Source organism: Manis javanica, chromosome 10 (genome assembly GCF_040802235.1).
Source record: "Manis javanica isolate MJ-LG chromosome 10, MJ_LKY, whole genome shotgun sequence".
NCBI classification, from domain to species: Eukaryota; Metazoa; Chordata; class Mammalia; order Pholidota; family Manidae; genus Manis; species Manis javanica.
Window position 1 is genome coordinate 26,243,583 of NC_133165.1, and position 15,973 is coordinate 26,259,555.

The 15,973-nt window shown below is 55.6% G+C and overlaps 1 protein-coding gene across 5 annotated transcripts in view; it reads right to left on the reverse strand.

The window, feature by feature from the left end:
• The window catches only part of MAD1L1 (mitotic arrest deficient 1 like 1), a 418,618-nt gene that overhangs the window by 389,922 nt on the left and 12,723 nt on the right, over window positions 1–15,973 (reverse strand). For all 5 annotated transcript variants that reach the window (XM_037008488.2, XM_037008490.2, XM_037008486.2 and 2 more), the window contains exons 7-9: window positions 15,645–15,775; window positions 15,419–15,533; window positions 14,155–14,216 (exon numbers count right to left, since the gene is read on the reverse strand). In XM_037008488.2, the coding sequence (XP_036864383.1) occupies window positions 14,155–14,216; window positions 15,419–15,533; window positions 15,645–15,775 (308 nt within the window). The remainder of the gene's footprint in view (window positions 1–14,154; window positions 14,217–15,418; window positions 15,534–15,644; window positions 15,776–15,973) is intronic.

Below are 15,973 nucleotides of genomic sequence, written 5' to 3' on the forward strand. Positions count from 1 at the left end.
CTAGAACCATCCAGAACTGTATGACTTCTCCTAGGCATGCCCAGTCCCTCTGGCTTGTGTGCTCGCATGAGCCACTTCCCCTGCCTGGAACACGCTCCCAGCCCCTCAACCTCAGGTCCAGCACCACCTCTTCCAGAAGCCACTCCTGATGCACCTATGTACTGACTCCATCCTATACGCGAGGACTGAAAACACCCCCCTCACCTTGGGCTGCATGCCCAGCACCTACATGGGCCTGACCCCATGGAAGTGCTTACACCACATAGCAACAAAAGAAGAGGAAAATCATGAGGGGCAGCAAGGAGGCAGTGGGACGCCGACAGGCCCTGCTGTCTGACATGAGGCAAACCTCACTGCCCTCAGAAACACCAGCCACTGCCTTCCTCTGCTGGAAGGCTCAGGCCTTCAATTGAACAAAGGACATTGCACACCTGTCTTGCCAGCTGCCCGTCAGATAGTAAATGCTTGGAAGCAGTCACAGCACCTGCGGCTGATGCCCAGAGTGCCTGGGGTGCACTGGGTGCTGTCTCCTTCCCATAGGTGAGGCAGCCTCGTCCTCCGCAGAGCCTCCTGACCAGACAAGTCCTAGTCCCAGGCCTGAGGCTGAGCCCCTGAGCCAGCTTGGCCATGTGGGTAAGTGATCCTATGAAAACCTCATCTTCTGGCCACTCCTTCTGGCTGTTTCCATGATGTCCCAAATACATGTGCCCTGACAGAGCACACAAGCTCTCCCTTCCTAAGAGCCAAAAGCTGTCCCTGCTGCTGCCCCTCTACCCACACATGCACAGAGCCCCCAACCAACAGCTGACCTCCTCTCTCACCTACAGACACCTCCCCAGCTTATTCTCTGTCCCCACACCACTCCACCTCCCATCTGGAGCTGAGCGGTCACCTCGATGTGCAAAGCTGACCAGGTCACAGCCAGCAAACCACATTAACAGCTGTCAAAAGAGACAAGCCTCTCAGCAGGGCCTCAGGCCACGTGGGCAGACAGGACATTAGGCTGTCTCTCAGCCAGCCAGGCAGCCTCTATCCCATTCACTCATCCACCCCCACTACTCTTCAGATCACAGCCCAACAATGTCCTCAGGGAAGCCACAGCACCCCTCCCCATGGCCGAGAGCAAAGGACACCTCTCTCCTGCCCCAGGTGCACCTTCATACTATCTGTGATTTCAAGAGCGTGTACCTCGCATGAGGTCAAGGACCTCAGCCAGGGCTGGCTCTACCTGGTGCACACTGGTGTACAACCACTGCCCTATAAGGCCCAGGCTCAGCCAGGCCCACCATGCATCCTGCCCAAGACGAGGGTAATGGGACAGACACCAGGGACCCTCAGCAGGGGCAACTTGTAGCCTAGGAATCCCAGCACCAATTAACACAAACTGAAATAAGGGAGCACAGCTTCTAGCAAAGGCTTCTAGGGCCCCTCCTTGAGCAAGAGATTGAGAACATACTGCGAATAAAGCAGATGGAATTATTGATCAATAAAAAATAAACTTCCTGAGAAAAAAGGTCTCATTCCATTGGTGTTAATGAACAAGTCATTAAAGTGAGCTGGCTGGAACAAGGCTTAAGTCCTCAGAAGCAGAGTGATTATACTAAATTAAGGTCAGGGAATAAGACAATTTACCCAATTACCCTACCTGTGCCTGCTCTGTTCAAAGCTCAGCAGTTACCTCTTCCCTGTAATAAACCGGAACTGTGAGTGCCTCCCAGAGCTCTGCAAGCCCTTCCAAGCACTGGCCCTAACGGCGGTCTTGAGGACCCCCAAACTCAGAAGTAAGGGTATGCTCCCGCACTGGCCCCAACTCCACATGTCCATACGTCAAAATACTAAGTACCTTTAAAAAGAACAAACTGGGATGATGTAGCAGGTGTCAGAGCCATGCAGCACGGTGAGGGCAAGCTGCAAATCAGTGCATTCCTCACTGGCAGGGTGAGCAGCGACACGTGGGCATCACATCCGCTCACACATGCATGAAGTCTCTGAGGAAAATGCACTAAACACTGGTGGCACAGGCTGCCTGCAGGAAGCGGGACGGTGGCTGGCAGTGACAGAGAACTGTGCCCCATTCACCCATTGTGTCTTTTGAATGCCAAGCCACGTGACACATCACCTGTTCCAACAAGCTCCCCCTGGCCCCTTACATATCCCAAATGGTGGCAGTCTCTCTACGCCCACTTCCCAAAAGCCAGAGAAATGCCAGTCAGTTTGCCTTTCCCGAGGCGTGAGCACAGGTGCCTGAACATGTCCAGCACCCTGGCCATGCTCATGCCCTCCAACAAGGCCCCACTCACGGCAACAAGGGAAGTGCAAGACCAGGGCCAGGAGGAAAAGAAGACGTGGTGTGCAAGTCCATGTGAAAAGCCAGTCAGCCTCCAGCGGCCTTATTCTGGTATCACCTCCCTCCTGACAGGACGCCTGTTGGACAAAACCAGCCTGGAGAGCTTGGGAGGAAAAAGCCAGTTCTCCTGCCCCAAATCAGCACAGGCTTCTCCCTGGCCTGCTCAGCAAAACTCACAGCAGGTCCTGTCCCTCCCCGAACCCCTTCACACAAAAGGACCCCCACGCCTGGCTGCTCCACCCTCCAGGGACGCTGTGCACCTCCTACTGTGGAGCCCTGCTCAGCTTCCCAGGATGACCCCTACACCCTTCCACCTGCTCAACATTCGCCCACACCTACCTGCCCTCCACAACCCTAGACCTCAGCACATCCCCTGCCCCACCCACCCTTCCCACAGGGCTGCCGGCCTGCCTCCCTGCACCCAAGACAGCACTGGTCTCACTCTCCTCTCTCGACCCTGGGTTCCAGGGCACAGCAATGGCCGGCCTGGGTCTGTCACCCACACAGCCAAACAAAGAACCACACCCAGCGCAATAACTCAGTCTGAGTTCGCTTCAGAATGATCTATGACTCCCTCTCAAAAGTCACAACCTTACATGTATAGATACATGGTGGCATCAGACTGATAAATCAAGAAGATCCACTCATACCATTTCTGGCCCAGCTGCTTTAGTACAGAGCACACACAGACTTCGTTATTTAAAAGAGAAAGTACTCAGCCACTTCTGGAAGCTATTTTTAACTTATTACAAAAGCTTTCAGTTACTATAAAAGTGGTTTTAATCACTTCAATCTGTAGTACCCTATGATCATTTTAAATACCAGTGACCTAAGACAGCTTCCCTAGCTCTGCCATAAGGTATAAACTTAAAATTCTCAACACGAGATTGGGGACTTTAAAATACATGCCAAGTTCTCCCAAGCCAACAAAAATTAAGACACACCACATACAACTGTCTGTGAAGTTAGATCTTGTCACCTTTCACGACAGCATGAAGGCAACCTGGGTTTTGTCCATTGGCCACCACGACCCAGCAAAGGTCCACACTGAAGGGAAGGGCTGGGGCTGGAAAGGACACATCCCACCCAGCTAGTTCTCAAAACCACCACAACCACCCAACATGCCTGCACTTTATAAGGCCCCTTCCATGGACTCTCTCCCTGAAACTTGGGCCAACCTAGGAAGGGAGCCCCAGGTTAATGGTCCTCAGAGGTCATCCTGCTCAAACACTGGGTTACTGAGATAGGGTACGAGTTGCCCAAAGTGAGAGAGGCCAGAAAGGACAGGGACAAGGCCAAAGGCCCAAGCGTGGGCTCCACCATCAACCTGGGGTCTAGGGGTCCTGGGGAAGCAGCATCTCCGAACAGGCTCACAACACAGATGTGCTCTGGCTCCCTGAGCTTTGGGTCCTTGGAATGCTCCCCAGGGAGATCCAAATGGCCCACTCCCCACCCGAAGGAACATCCAAAGAGCAGCTGGGGAGAGAGCCCCTGCCAGGGCCAGCAGCCCCCCGCCCCTCCTGCTGCTCCATCTTGGCCCTCTGGGGGGGACACCGCATCAAACAGCAGGCACGGGATGGCCAGCTCCCTGCAGGACAGAGGCCAGCATCCGTGCAACTCCAGGTGGGCCCAGAGATGCGAGAGGGGCCCCAACACAGAGCCTGGCTCCCCCGTGCCCTTAAGAAGCCAAGAAGTAGTGACTTTTTAAGACTTGCAGAGAAAATCCCAAATGTGTACAGAGTGATTGTCAGCGCATGATGGACTTCCTCTGTGCCTGCAGAGGTTCAAACCACTGCAGTTCAATTCTGCTGCTCGTTTCATCCAGTCCCCTATCCACTCTCCCCACAGCACATATTTTTGGGCCTTTTTTTTTTTTTTTTTACCTATTTTGTATTGTAAATTTTACCTCAAAAACCCTTTACCTGAACTCTTCCTCACAGGACCCTGGCTGGATAAGTGCGTCACCCGACGCCCCATGGAGACGCAGACTGCCTGCCCCTCCCAGCGCTCCAGGAGTCCCTACCAGAGAGCCCTCACTCAACTTCAGCAGCCACAATGCTGGGGTTTCTGTGGCCTCACACTAGTTTCACCTGCTCTAAAACAGTTTTCAGAATTTCAACAGCTTTCTTCCACTCTCCCTTGATCTGCGCACACCTCACATGAAACACTACTAACAGAAGAATGTCTGAAAGCCAATTTTGCATTTGCTGAATTGGACCATCATCCTGGACCCAAAACCTCACTTCTACAGGCGTCTTCCAAGCAGTGCTCAGGAGCCACGACTGTGAAGGGCGTGCCACAGGACCCACCGGGGACACAGAACATTTCCTCAAGCCTCAGTCCCAACAAGAGCAGCACTACTGAGTCACAGGGTGGGCCTTTCCTACAGATATGGTCATATGAAGAACTGGGTCCCCTCCATGGACTGCCAGGAGGCCCCGCGGCCAGCCTCCCAGAACAAGGTGCAGGACCCAGGCACAAAGGCCAGTGCAGCTACCGCTGGCTACACCCGAATGCTCCCTGCCCTCCTCCTCTCAGCTCTCCATGTGTTCGTGTGCATGTGGACTACCCTCCCCACTTCTATTAAACCAACCTGAACTCAGTTTTGATTAGAAAGGATAAAAATAACAGCAGCAAAGAGCTGTCTGGGTAGTTTTCTTGCAAAGCCAAGCGAGGCAGGACTGATACCCAACACCCCTGCTGTCGTATGGGAAACAAGAAGAAGCTCTGCCAGGGACCCTTGCGCCACCCCACCAAGCCCTGCTCCCCAGCGCAGGGACACACTAGGGCCTGTGCCTCAGCGGCAGCAGGGACAGCAAGTGGGGCCCCCCTGGCAGGCACCATGCTCTTCCCTTGGCATGCTCCCAGGCTTCTGGATGCAGCTGAGCTCTGCCTAGGGCAAAGCCACCTCCTCCAAGCAAGCCAGATCACTGCTTCAGCAGATGCCCTCAAGCCCCAAGGCCTCAACTAACAGGACCTGGCTATCCAGGTGCCAGACACTGCCATCACCCAACAGGTGACCTGCAAATGTCCCCCACCTGGGCCACCAAAGCGGCCAAGGTCTGGAGCACTTGGTCTTCCACAGGGGCTGATGCTCCCTGAGGGTCAGGAATGCTGGGCTGGAGCTGCAGTACATGCCTTCCAGGCTGCAGGCCAACCATGGTCCATGAGACAGACACCCCTCTGCCACCATGTGGCTCGCTGAGGGCCCCCAGAAAATGAGCCCATGTACAGGCAATGAGCACAGGCCCCCACCTCCAGCAAAGTAAGAAAGCTCCTGCCCTTCAGGAGCTCACTAACTCCAAGCTGCAGGGCAGGCGTTCTAAGGCACCAGCCCCTGGAGGACACTGCGCCCAGGTCTGCAAGCAGACAGACCGAGAGGCACCAGGTCCATCTCAGCATCCTGTCCTCCCTGGGTGCCTCTGTCACGGAGCCACAAGAGGCCAGCCTGTCTCCCCTCCACAGATGCAGGCCAAGTGTGTCCAGACAAGCAGCACCAGAGAGGACAGACCTGGCCTCACAGTTCCTCACAACAGAAAGCATGAGGACAGAGAGTCCACGCAAGGATGTGCCCAGGCTGAAAGGGACTTAGCACAGGGCTTGCTTGATGTGCTCAGGAATGGATATGCACACAAGCACACCACAAGGACTTGCTCAGGGAGTTCTCCCAGGCCACGGTGACAAGGCCGCCACAGGTCCTGAGAGCAGACTCTTACATACACACATTCAGGCAAGAGGAGCCCTGGCAGACCCTGCCCGAGGCGGCAGGCTGACGAGAGTTACCCACCCCGCCTGCCACCACCCACCATCGCAGGGTGCCCCAGAAGGGCTGGGAGAGGAGGGGTAGAGCCACATGCCCGCCTCCAGCACGTGCAAATCTAACACAGCAGCACCAGACCTGAGGGGCGCCCCCTCATCTGCTGCACCCCAACAACTGTAGTCCTCAGCCTCCCTGCACCTGGGACCTGTGTCCCTACCCTCAACACTCCCACCTGCTAGACCCAGAGCCCGGCATGATGACGCCAGGGCCTGAGCATACTGGGGCCGGCCCCGCAGGCCTGAGGGAGGGCTTGCTCTCCTGCCAGGAGCCAGAAGAAGCCTGGGCAGGATGCAGGAGCCTCGGGGTGCGGGAGTTGCAGGGTGCAGGAGCCGTGGGAGCCACGGGGTACAGGGAGCTGCAGAAGCCACAGGGTGAGAGAACTGCAGGAGCCATGGGATGAGGGAGACACAGGGTGTGCAACATGGGGTGTCAACAATGGACTAGGTGTTCTGTCCCCACGATGTTCAGGTGCTGACAGCACCTCCGATCACAGGGAGGTCAGGGCTTCACACCAGGTAGCAGTGGGAACGTCACGCCAGAGAAGCTGGAGTAAGGCAAGATCCCCCAGCCCACCGGCAGCCACCCAACCAATGGGCCTCAGTCACTTAAAGGAGAACTTCACTTCGCCTTGCTGAGAGGCAGCTGCTCTCCTCGTGGCTCCGCTTCAGGGCACACAGGCCCCCAGCTTGCAGAACTCAGTGCTAACGAGTGCCAGCCCCCCATCCACCCCCCAGCCTCTCCAGGCAGAACCAGAGCCCAGGTTCCCATGCGGCCAGCAACCCATAAGCAACAGGCTCCAGGGGCCTTGGGAGGAGCAAGTGTGGCAGTGGCTCCCTGGCCTTTAGGAAATTTAAATGGGGACATTTGCCCTGCTTTCAAGAGAACTGCAGCCAAACTGGACAGGAGGGGGACCTCTGGCTCCTGACACAAATGCCCGCGGCCGTAAGGACAACAGTGCTTAAACCCCCAGTGATCCTGTACAGGCCACTCCTCATGGCCTCAAAGCTGATGTCTAGGGCTGTCAAGTGGGAAAGCCCAGGCCCAAATGCTCCTGAGATGCCGCCCAACTGTCTCCTGCAGCCTGCCTGATATACTGGTTCTCCCAAGGCCATGGCAGTTGCTGGAAAAATCTCCCAGGCAGGCAGGCTCCTGGAGACTGCTCCAGAGGCGGCCTCAGTTTCCTGCTTACACTGGGCACCCCATACCCTGTCCAAGTATTCTTTACACAAGGCTGCCATGCAGCCACCCAGACCCTTCCTCCCTTCTGGACCTCTTTCAGGACCCCTATTGGCGTAAGGACTGGAGGACCTGGACAGCAGAGGGAGGGGCCTGCACCCTCCCAAACACCCAGGACGTCTGGTGCACACCAGGACTTCAGAAGCACCTGCCGAGTCTGACTTGGGACACTAGAAGGGGCCTCCTCATCTCTAAAATAATACCCTGGGAATCCAGCATGGCCTCATTTGCCCAAATCCTTTACTATCTGGCTTTAGACGTTTTTTTTTAAATCAATTTAGAAGGAGGTATAAAAGTAGAAGAGCCATATCTACAAAGCCAGGAGAAAAGCCCTCAGAAGCATTTCAGAGCCAGTAAGCACAGAACCGCAGACATGCTTGTGTCCAGGTCTGCCCGGCTGAGAGTGCCTGATGGCTGCACAGCCCAGGGGGAGCCACGCAGGGCATGACCCTCCAAGAATCTGGTGGAGTCTCACCTGGAAAGCATTTCCCTTTCATACTCTCTACGATGCTGTAAAGCCCACAGCCACATAGCCTGCTCTGAGCATGCAGAGGGGACAGGCTTGCACTCAAACTGGCATCTCTGTCGGAGCTTCCCTGCCGGCAAGTTCCCCAGGCACCCAGCAGTCTCCTTACCCGCTCAGCTAGGGGAGCTCGCTGGGCCCAGCAAGGGACAACGAGCCTGTCCGGAGTGGAGCTCCCTCCACACCCCAAGGCACAAGCCTACTTCCACAGCCAGCAGAGGTGGCCAACAGCACTGCAAGGCCATCTGAAACCTCGCCGGGCTGCTCCAAGCCACCCGTGGCTACAAGCATGACAGCTGTCAGCAGGCCTCTGCTACACGTTTGCCAGTTCCTGCTGGGACACAAGAGGGAATGACACCAGGGCCTTATCACCACAGCCAAGCAAGCCAAACAGGCCCTACTTCACAGCCAATGACACAACCGCACAAAGCCACCTGCCACACGCTCATGCACCAATGTCTGAGGCCCACTGGACACCAAGAGCAGAGGCCCTAAGGACAGCCTGGCTCCAATCACAAGACTGAGGATAACCGGAGAACACAGACACTCCCAAGGCAGAGAGAGGCCAGGGACTCTGACCCCAGGAGGCCAGCTGCTTGTCAAAGGCCAGGAGTGAAAGCTCAGGACACCTACTTTTCAGATGGGCCTCCACAAGGATGTAAAAAGCTGAAACTGGCTCAGAAGTCTGCTCTGCTGCAGCCCGCCTCTCTGCATGGAGAAGTTCCTGGCCCTGGAGCTCAGTGGCACAGACAGGCAGGCCTAGGGGAGGCCACAGGCAGCTGACGGCCCCACAAGACCCTGGGCTCCAGGAGGACAGCTCACTAGTGACCCACGGCAAAGAGCAGGCTGAGAGCTCTGAGGCAAGAGCATGTTTCAGCCATTCCCACTTTTCAGCTGTTGTGAATAAAGCCGCTATGAACACTTGCGGACAAGTCTTTGTGGGCTCATTGGTTTCTCACTTCTCTTGAGTAACTATTTAGGGGTGGAACTGCCGGGTCACGGCGCCAATGAACAGGAAGCTGCAAGCCGTTTCCCAGGAGGCTGTGCCACTGTCCACACGGGAGTTCCGGCTGCCGCACGTCCCGACCGGCAGTTGGTGCGGTCAATCTTTCCAAGCAGAGCTGCCCTGTTGGGCTGGGAGTATCTCACTGTGATCTGAACCTGTATCCCCTCAGGACCAATGATACCGAGCACATGCTATGTCCTTATTTACCATCAGATAATCAGCTTCTGTACAGTTATCTGCTCAGTCTTTTACCCATTTTTTTTTAGTCAGGCCATCTTCTGGATTTGGGAGAGTTTTGTATTCAGGATACAAGTCCTCAGTCAGACATACACAATGCAAACACTTTCTCCTAGTCTGTGGCTTGCCTTTGTTCTTATGTCTTGTGAGAGCTCTGATGAAGTCTAACATCAACTTTTTTCACCTAATTCATGATTTTTGAGTCCTAAGAACTCTTTATCAATACCAAGCTCCTGGAAGTTTTAGTTTGTACACTTACACTTTTGCTCCGATCTGAAATTTGGTGCAGTGTGAGGTAAATACCTGTATTTGTAAATACAGATGTCCTGTTGTTTCAGTGACACCTCTTGAAAAGACTCTCATTGAATTATCACATCACCTTTGATGAAAATCAATGGGCTAATTCTTGGATCACTCCTGAACTTTCAATTCTGTGCCATCAGTTTATGTGGCTCTTTCCAGTACCACACTGTCTTCAATAGTACAGTTTACAATGTCTTGAAATCAGCCATGTAAACCCTCTAACTTATTCTTCCTCAAAACTACTACAACTACTCTAGATACTCTTTATTTGAATTTTGAAGTTAGTTTATCAATTTCTATTGAAAAATACTGCTGGGATTTTGGTTGGGACTGCACTGAATGTGTGGATCAATTTTAGAAAATGGATATCTTAGCAATATGAGTCTTCTACTCCATGAACACAGCCGCATACCTCCTCACATAATTGTTACCATTAAGGGTCCTCAATTTCTCTCAGCAACATCTAACAATTCTCAGCATCCAGGTCTTATACATACTTTGTTAAGTTCATCCCCAAGTATTTCATGTTTTTTTATGTTATCGTGAATGGTACGTACTTTTAATTGTTCATTGATAGCACACAGAAATTCAACCTATTTCTATAAATTGTCCTTGCATCCTGTGTACCTGCTAAATTCAAGCATTAGTTTCAGTGATTTTTCTTAAAGATTCCTTGAGATATTCTAACATAGTGACTTCATCTCCATTTAGTGTCACTTCTTCCTGCCCAGTCTGCACATCTTTCTTTCCTCTTCTCACCACTTCCCTGGCCAGGACTCCGGTACCGGGGGCGCGGCATGATCAGCACACCCACAGAGCCTCCCCAGGTGGGCATCAGCTTCCCCCAGGCTCGCTTCACACTAGCTGCAGGGTCTGCAGAGGACTGTATCTGGTGGAGAACTGCCCTTCTGCTGCTGGTTTGTTGAGTTTGATCCTGAATAGGTGCTGAATTTTTATGCCCCCATCGAGGTGCTCACAGGTGGCCCCCGATTCTACAAAAGTGCAGAATCACACTGACCCACTTTCTGAGGACGAGGCCCTGGGTATGGGACGGATGCCATCTCTCCCATAAGCCCCTCTCAGTTCCTTCTCTTCTGTAGGCCCAAACAATCCTGCCAGGTTGACACAGACATGCTAAGAGTCCACCTCCAGTCCCTTCTAATCATTCCCCAATGGACCACACTCCTGGGGCCAGCCAGTGTGTAGGTTTTCCACATACCTCCACTCCTGCCATACTGCTGCTCAACACCCTGGCCAGCTCTCAGAGCCCCAAGGTAAGGACATCCAGACATCAAACTCACCCACCCTCATGCTCTGAGCACAAGGGACCCTACCCCTGCACAACATTCCCTCCCACCCATGACCCTCCTGGTTGTGAGGCTGATCCTGCCTGTGTCCCACATGGTCCACATGCTGGAGATCAGGTGTCATGCAACGTCAGGGGTGGATAAGCTTATCTGTCAGAAAAGGAGACTTGGCCCCTGGGGCTTCCCTATAGTTTTACATTTCATGAACCTCCTCAGGCCATAGGAAACCCCAAACTGGGAAGAGGGTGTCCACTATCATGCTATGGGGACTCTTTGGGGTTCTGGTCTCTCCAGCTATTAACCCTGATCTCTGTCCCTGAGCTTCACAAAGCCACAGAACCCTCTGAGAAGCCACATTCCTAGCCACAGAGAAGAGCCTAAGCAGGGAATACTTGTGATCTACAACATCACAAAAGCTTAAAGATCAAGGGCTTTAAGGATCTTAAAAGGCTGGTCAAGACTGGCAGGCGTGGGACAGTCCTCAGTGGCTGGCTGGCTGCCCAAAGACAAGCAGGAATTGTAAAACACAGTCCCCTTACCCCCATCACCAAAGCCCTGGTTGCAGGGAACAAGTCCCATGGCACAAGAACAGCGGGCAAACCTGACATCAGAAGCCCAAATGCACCAGGTGCAGCCCCAAGGAGTCTGGTGGCTGCCAAGATAGCAGGGAGTCAGGATCACCAAGGGGATGTACTACCCAGTGGTGGCAGCTCTCAAACCCACAGAGACGCTGGACACAGGCCAGAGCCTGGGGTCATGACACGTCCCAAGTGAACAGCCTCAGTCCCAAAACCAAAGTCAACCTAGGCCTAAAGGACTCAGGCCCGCCAGGCTAAATGCCTCCCAATCCCTTGAGCTTCCATCCAGGGTGCCTGCTGGGCCCGGCCTCCTGCCATCAGTGAGGGCTGGCCAGCCACACTACAAGGGAGCAGGTTCCCAAACTGGCACATGAACTGTGTCTGCACGGGCCCACATGCAAGGAAGTCTGACTTTGATCAGTCTCAGAGAGATCCAAGGCTCCCAGAGAAAAGCCAAGGTTCTAGAGAAGCCCTTCCATTTATAGACAGGAACACTGAGGCAGAAAGTGCCCAGCACACAAGAGGCTGAAGGTCTGAGAACCCTACCACCACCCCTGCTGCCCTGCACATGGCAAAGACGCCCAGCCCAGACCCCCACTGGTGGAACCGGCCTGCAACCCCCAGCAGCCGCCAGACAGCACCACTCTCAGAGCGCCCCTAGCACCTGCCCCCGCCTGGGACAGTGCCTCTCCTGAACTGTGCTACATCCCTCTGCCTGTTACCTACCCCCACCCACCCTGCTCAAAAATTGTTAGTAAATTTCCCAAACCCTGGCAAAGAAGGATAGCCCAGCTCCGCCTCACAGTACCCAAGCTCATGCCAAGACCCAAGTCCAGCGCTGGAGAGGCTGACCCTAGGGGCCTGGCTTCAGCCCAGGTGCAGGTGTTTGCACTGAGCTCCCCAGGAGACTGACAACAGGTCACACTTACACCCCAAGTCTGACCCACCAGCTGCCACAGTGGCACAGGAATCACCAGAGGTGAAGGCCTGCCCTGAGTGACCCTGGGAACAGGAAAGGTGAGGAGGGGGAGTGAGGCTCCAAGAGGCCTTGGGAGTGGCCACAAAAGCATGTGACAGGAAGCTTGCCCTCCCACAGGAGCCCAAGGACAACGGGGATGCACCACCGGCTTTTCCAGCAAGTGCTGGCTGCTCAGGACACCACCACTCCCATGCTGCGGCGCTCAAGGCACTCTAGCATGCATGCCCGTGGCCCCCTCCACGCACCGTGAGCAAGCTTGCACCCCCTTTCCAAGGACAAGAAAAACGGCCCGGAACAGTGACCAGACCACAGGGGCACACCTGCCATTGGGGAGCAGGACAGGAGCCAGCCTCGGCCATGCTGCCCACTCTACCACAGTCGCCCCCCTCTCCTGCCCAACCCCATCACCAGTGAGCGGAGCAGCCCCACCCACTCCTCTCCCTCTCCTGGGGCCTGGCTGCAGGGAATGTACAGGCAGGTGGGGCCCAGCCGGGAAAGCCAGCAAAGCTCCCCACCTGCCAACATTGCTCGGGGGTTTGAAAAACCTCTGAAAAGCCCCCAGTGTGAAAGTGGATCCAAAGGGGCTCAAAGAGCAGCTGCACTTTCCACTCTGGCCAGAGATGGCGGTTGCTGGGACCAGTCCTGCTGGCCTGGCTGATGTCAAGCACTCACAGCGTCCGCTGGGCGCTCTAACACTCCAGGAGTTGGTCTGATAAGGCACAAGCAGGCCTTTGATTTCCCGCATGAGAAAGGAGTCACGGACATTTCCCTTCTGAGGTGAATCTCCCTAGGAGCAGGAGGGAAGCTTTCCAGTGAGTTACTAAGCCCCCAGAACAGAAGTTAGCACAAAACATTCAGGCCCAGCTGGGGCCAGCCCTGTGGGGGTCTGGATTCTGCAGGTGTAATTCAAGGGGAAGTAACGGCCTCACCTGGCCGCTGTGACTCAGCAAGGCAAAGATAAAAAGAAGAGACATTTCCAAGTGATGGGCAGCTAGAGTCAACAGTGCCATCAGAACAGTCGTGGGTTTCAGAATCAGCAGTCCAACAGTGCAATTACAGCTCTTCAAAGGTTCTCAGTCCTGGCCCAGTTTCCAAGAGCAGCAGGAAAGACAACCAAGGAGTGACAGTCCTAAGTTACACGAGCAGAGAAGACACCACAGGCCCCACGCCCCAGGCTGCAAGGATGAATCCAGGTGATCCATCCTCCACCCCCACCTATGGACCCACGGGTACCAACAAGCCGCCCCAGGGCAGTCGGTCCTCAGGGGCCTGGGAATACGCAGCAGGCAGGAGCAGGGCACACTGGAGAAAGCGGGGCAGAGGCTTCTGGATGGATGGGCAGCAGGGGGCAGTGGCAGGATGCCTGTCCTGCCCACTCCCCAGGGGAGAACAGAGGCTCGCCCCTGCCTGCTGCCCCACTGTACATCCTGACACTCACCCACTGGCAGAGTCTCGCCTCAGCCAGGCCAGGGCAGCTGCTGCAGGGGCCTTGCTGCAACAACCACCCCCACATTTCCCTTTTCGACCGCTAAGACTCAGTTCACCTCCACTGGCTACAGCTCTGAAAGGAATGACTTCCCCTAAAAGCAACTACTTCCCAGGTATACACAGACAAGCCCCTTAACAAAGCCCAGCAACACAGGGCAATCACATGCTTGCCACCACCTAGGGATGGCTGTCCGGCTGTAAATGAAGGTGGTGCTGAGACCAGGCGGGGAGAGCCCCTGAGCGCCATGACAGCACCTCATTCAAACTGAGCAGCTGCCCTGGCAGGGCCTCTGCTGGAGGTTGTGGGGGACTTCGGTGCCTCCCACCTACCTAATGCTGAAGCCCGTGGTCTGGTCCAGTCTCTCCCAGCTCTGCAGCTTCGCCAGCAGCCTCTGAGAAGACAACGCAGAAAGAGCACGAGGCCCATCACCTCCCGTCCCAGGACTTCATGACGCCCATCCTCCTGCACTCCAGGTCACTACCGGCCACCCCGACACAGCATGTATACATCAGCCCTAGGCCAAACATCACCAGCGCTGACAGCGGAGATGATGTCAGGCCCCCCGATCCTTCACAACGGCCTGTGCTTATCTCTGAGTTCCATGTCTGCTCTGGAGCAGAAAGGTTACTTTCCAAATGCCAAAAGAAAGCCCCACAGCATGCAAGGGGCATATTTCTTCCCAGCCCTGTAAACTCAAGCAAGAACCCCAGCAGGCTGGGAGGACTTAGGGGCTGACGACCTCCTGGATGGCCCTGCCCCCAGAGCTTGCCACCCAGAAAGCAGACACTGGCACAGGAATCACAGGGCCCACCGCCTCCCCAGGTCTGCCAGGCACTCCTCAGGGCACACGGACTCGCCCAAGAGCCAAACTCACCTGACCCCACTCAGCCTTCTAGGACCTGTGGCCTGTGGGGAGAAGGGTCTGCCCAGCAGAGAAGGCGGGAGCCTCCCCACCCCACCGCCTGCCCCTGCACTGCACACTGACCCACATCCCAGAGTGAGCCTCACTCCCCGTCCAGAATGTGAGCAACATGAGGGCCAGGACCACGTGCCTCTGAACTCCCACCACGTCCACTGGGACCAAGCATGTCCAGGTGGGAACAGTGTCTGTCTCAAGGGTCATGTGCCATCTCCCCTCTGACTTGCCATATTTATCAGTTTCCTGCACTGAGTGGCTTAGACAGACCACCATGCATCCTCCATCTCCCCACGTCCAGGTCAAAGGCCACACAAGGGCCTCACTGGGCTAAGACCCAGGTGTCAGTAGGGCCACACCCTCAGGATGCTCTCGGCCCCTCCCCAACCCTTACGGCCACAAGTCCTCCCATGCTGCAGCTCACTTGGCCTCCTCCCACCGCATGTGAGGAGCTGCGCTCACACTGGAGATGCATGCTGTCTCCCTAGCACAGGCTGGCCGGCAGCACCCTCACGCGAGGCAGCAGAGGGCAGTTCTGGGATAAGGACTAGTCTGACTCTAGGGGCCATTATGCTGCCCAGTGGCTTCCACACTCAGGTAGCAGGAATGTTAGGACTTAGCACGGTCCTCTAGGCAGACAGAGGCCCGCACGGGGACGGCCCCAGGCCTGGCCCTACCTCCTGCTCCAGCTCCAACTCCACAAGCTTCTCCTGCATCTTCTCCTGGCGCCCCAGCCTCCGCTGCAGCCCCTCCAGCTCTTCCCTCAGCAGCCCATTCGTCTCTCGCATCTCCCTGGCAGGCCCAGAAACAGCTGTCAGAAGCCACGCACACCAGGACGGGCCAGGAGCCCAAGGGGCTGGAATGGGGCACCCGCCCATGGAGCTGCACCCACCCCTGCCTCACCGCAGGTAGGTGTTCTCCTCCCTCAGCTGCTTCAGTTCCCTCTCCACCTTGGGCAGCCGTGCCAGCTCAGACTTCATGTTTCTCACGACTGCAGCACCCTGCTCCTGCAGGGACAGCTTCTGCTCCAGATCCTGATTGAGGCCAGAGAAAGAGGAGGATAGTTGCACCGAACTGTCCTAGGTCCTCAGCAACCTCCAGGGCCTGGGCTCCTACTCCAGGAAGCCTGCCTGATTGCAACAGGTGTGCCTCTGCTGGGCACAGTGAATGTTTCCAGGGCCCCCCTGTGCCGAGCTGCCCTCAGGGAGGGAACCTAGTACCTGCATGGCCCA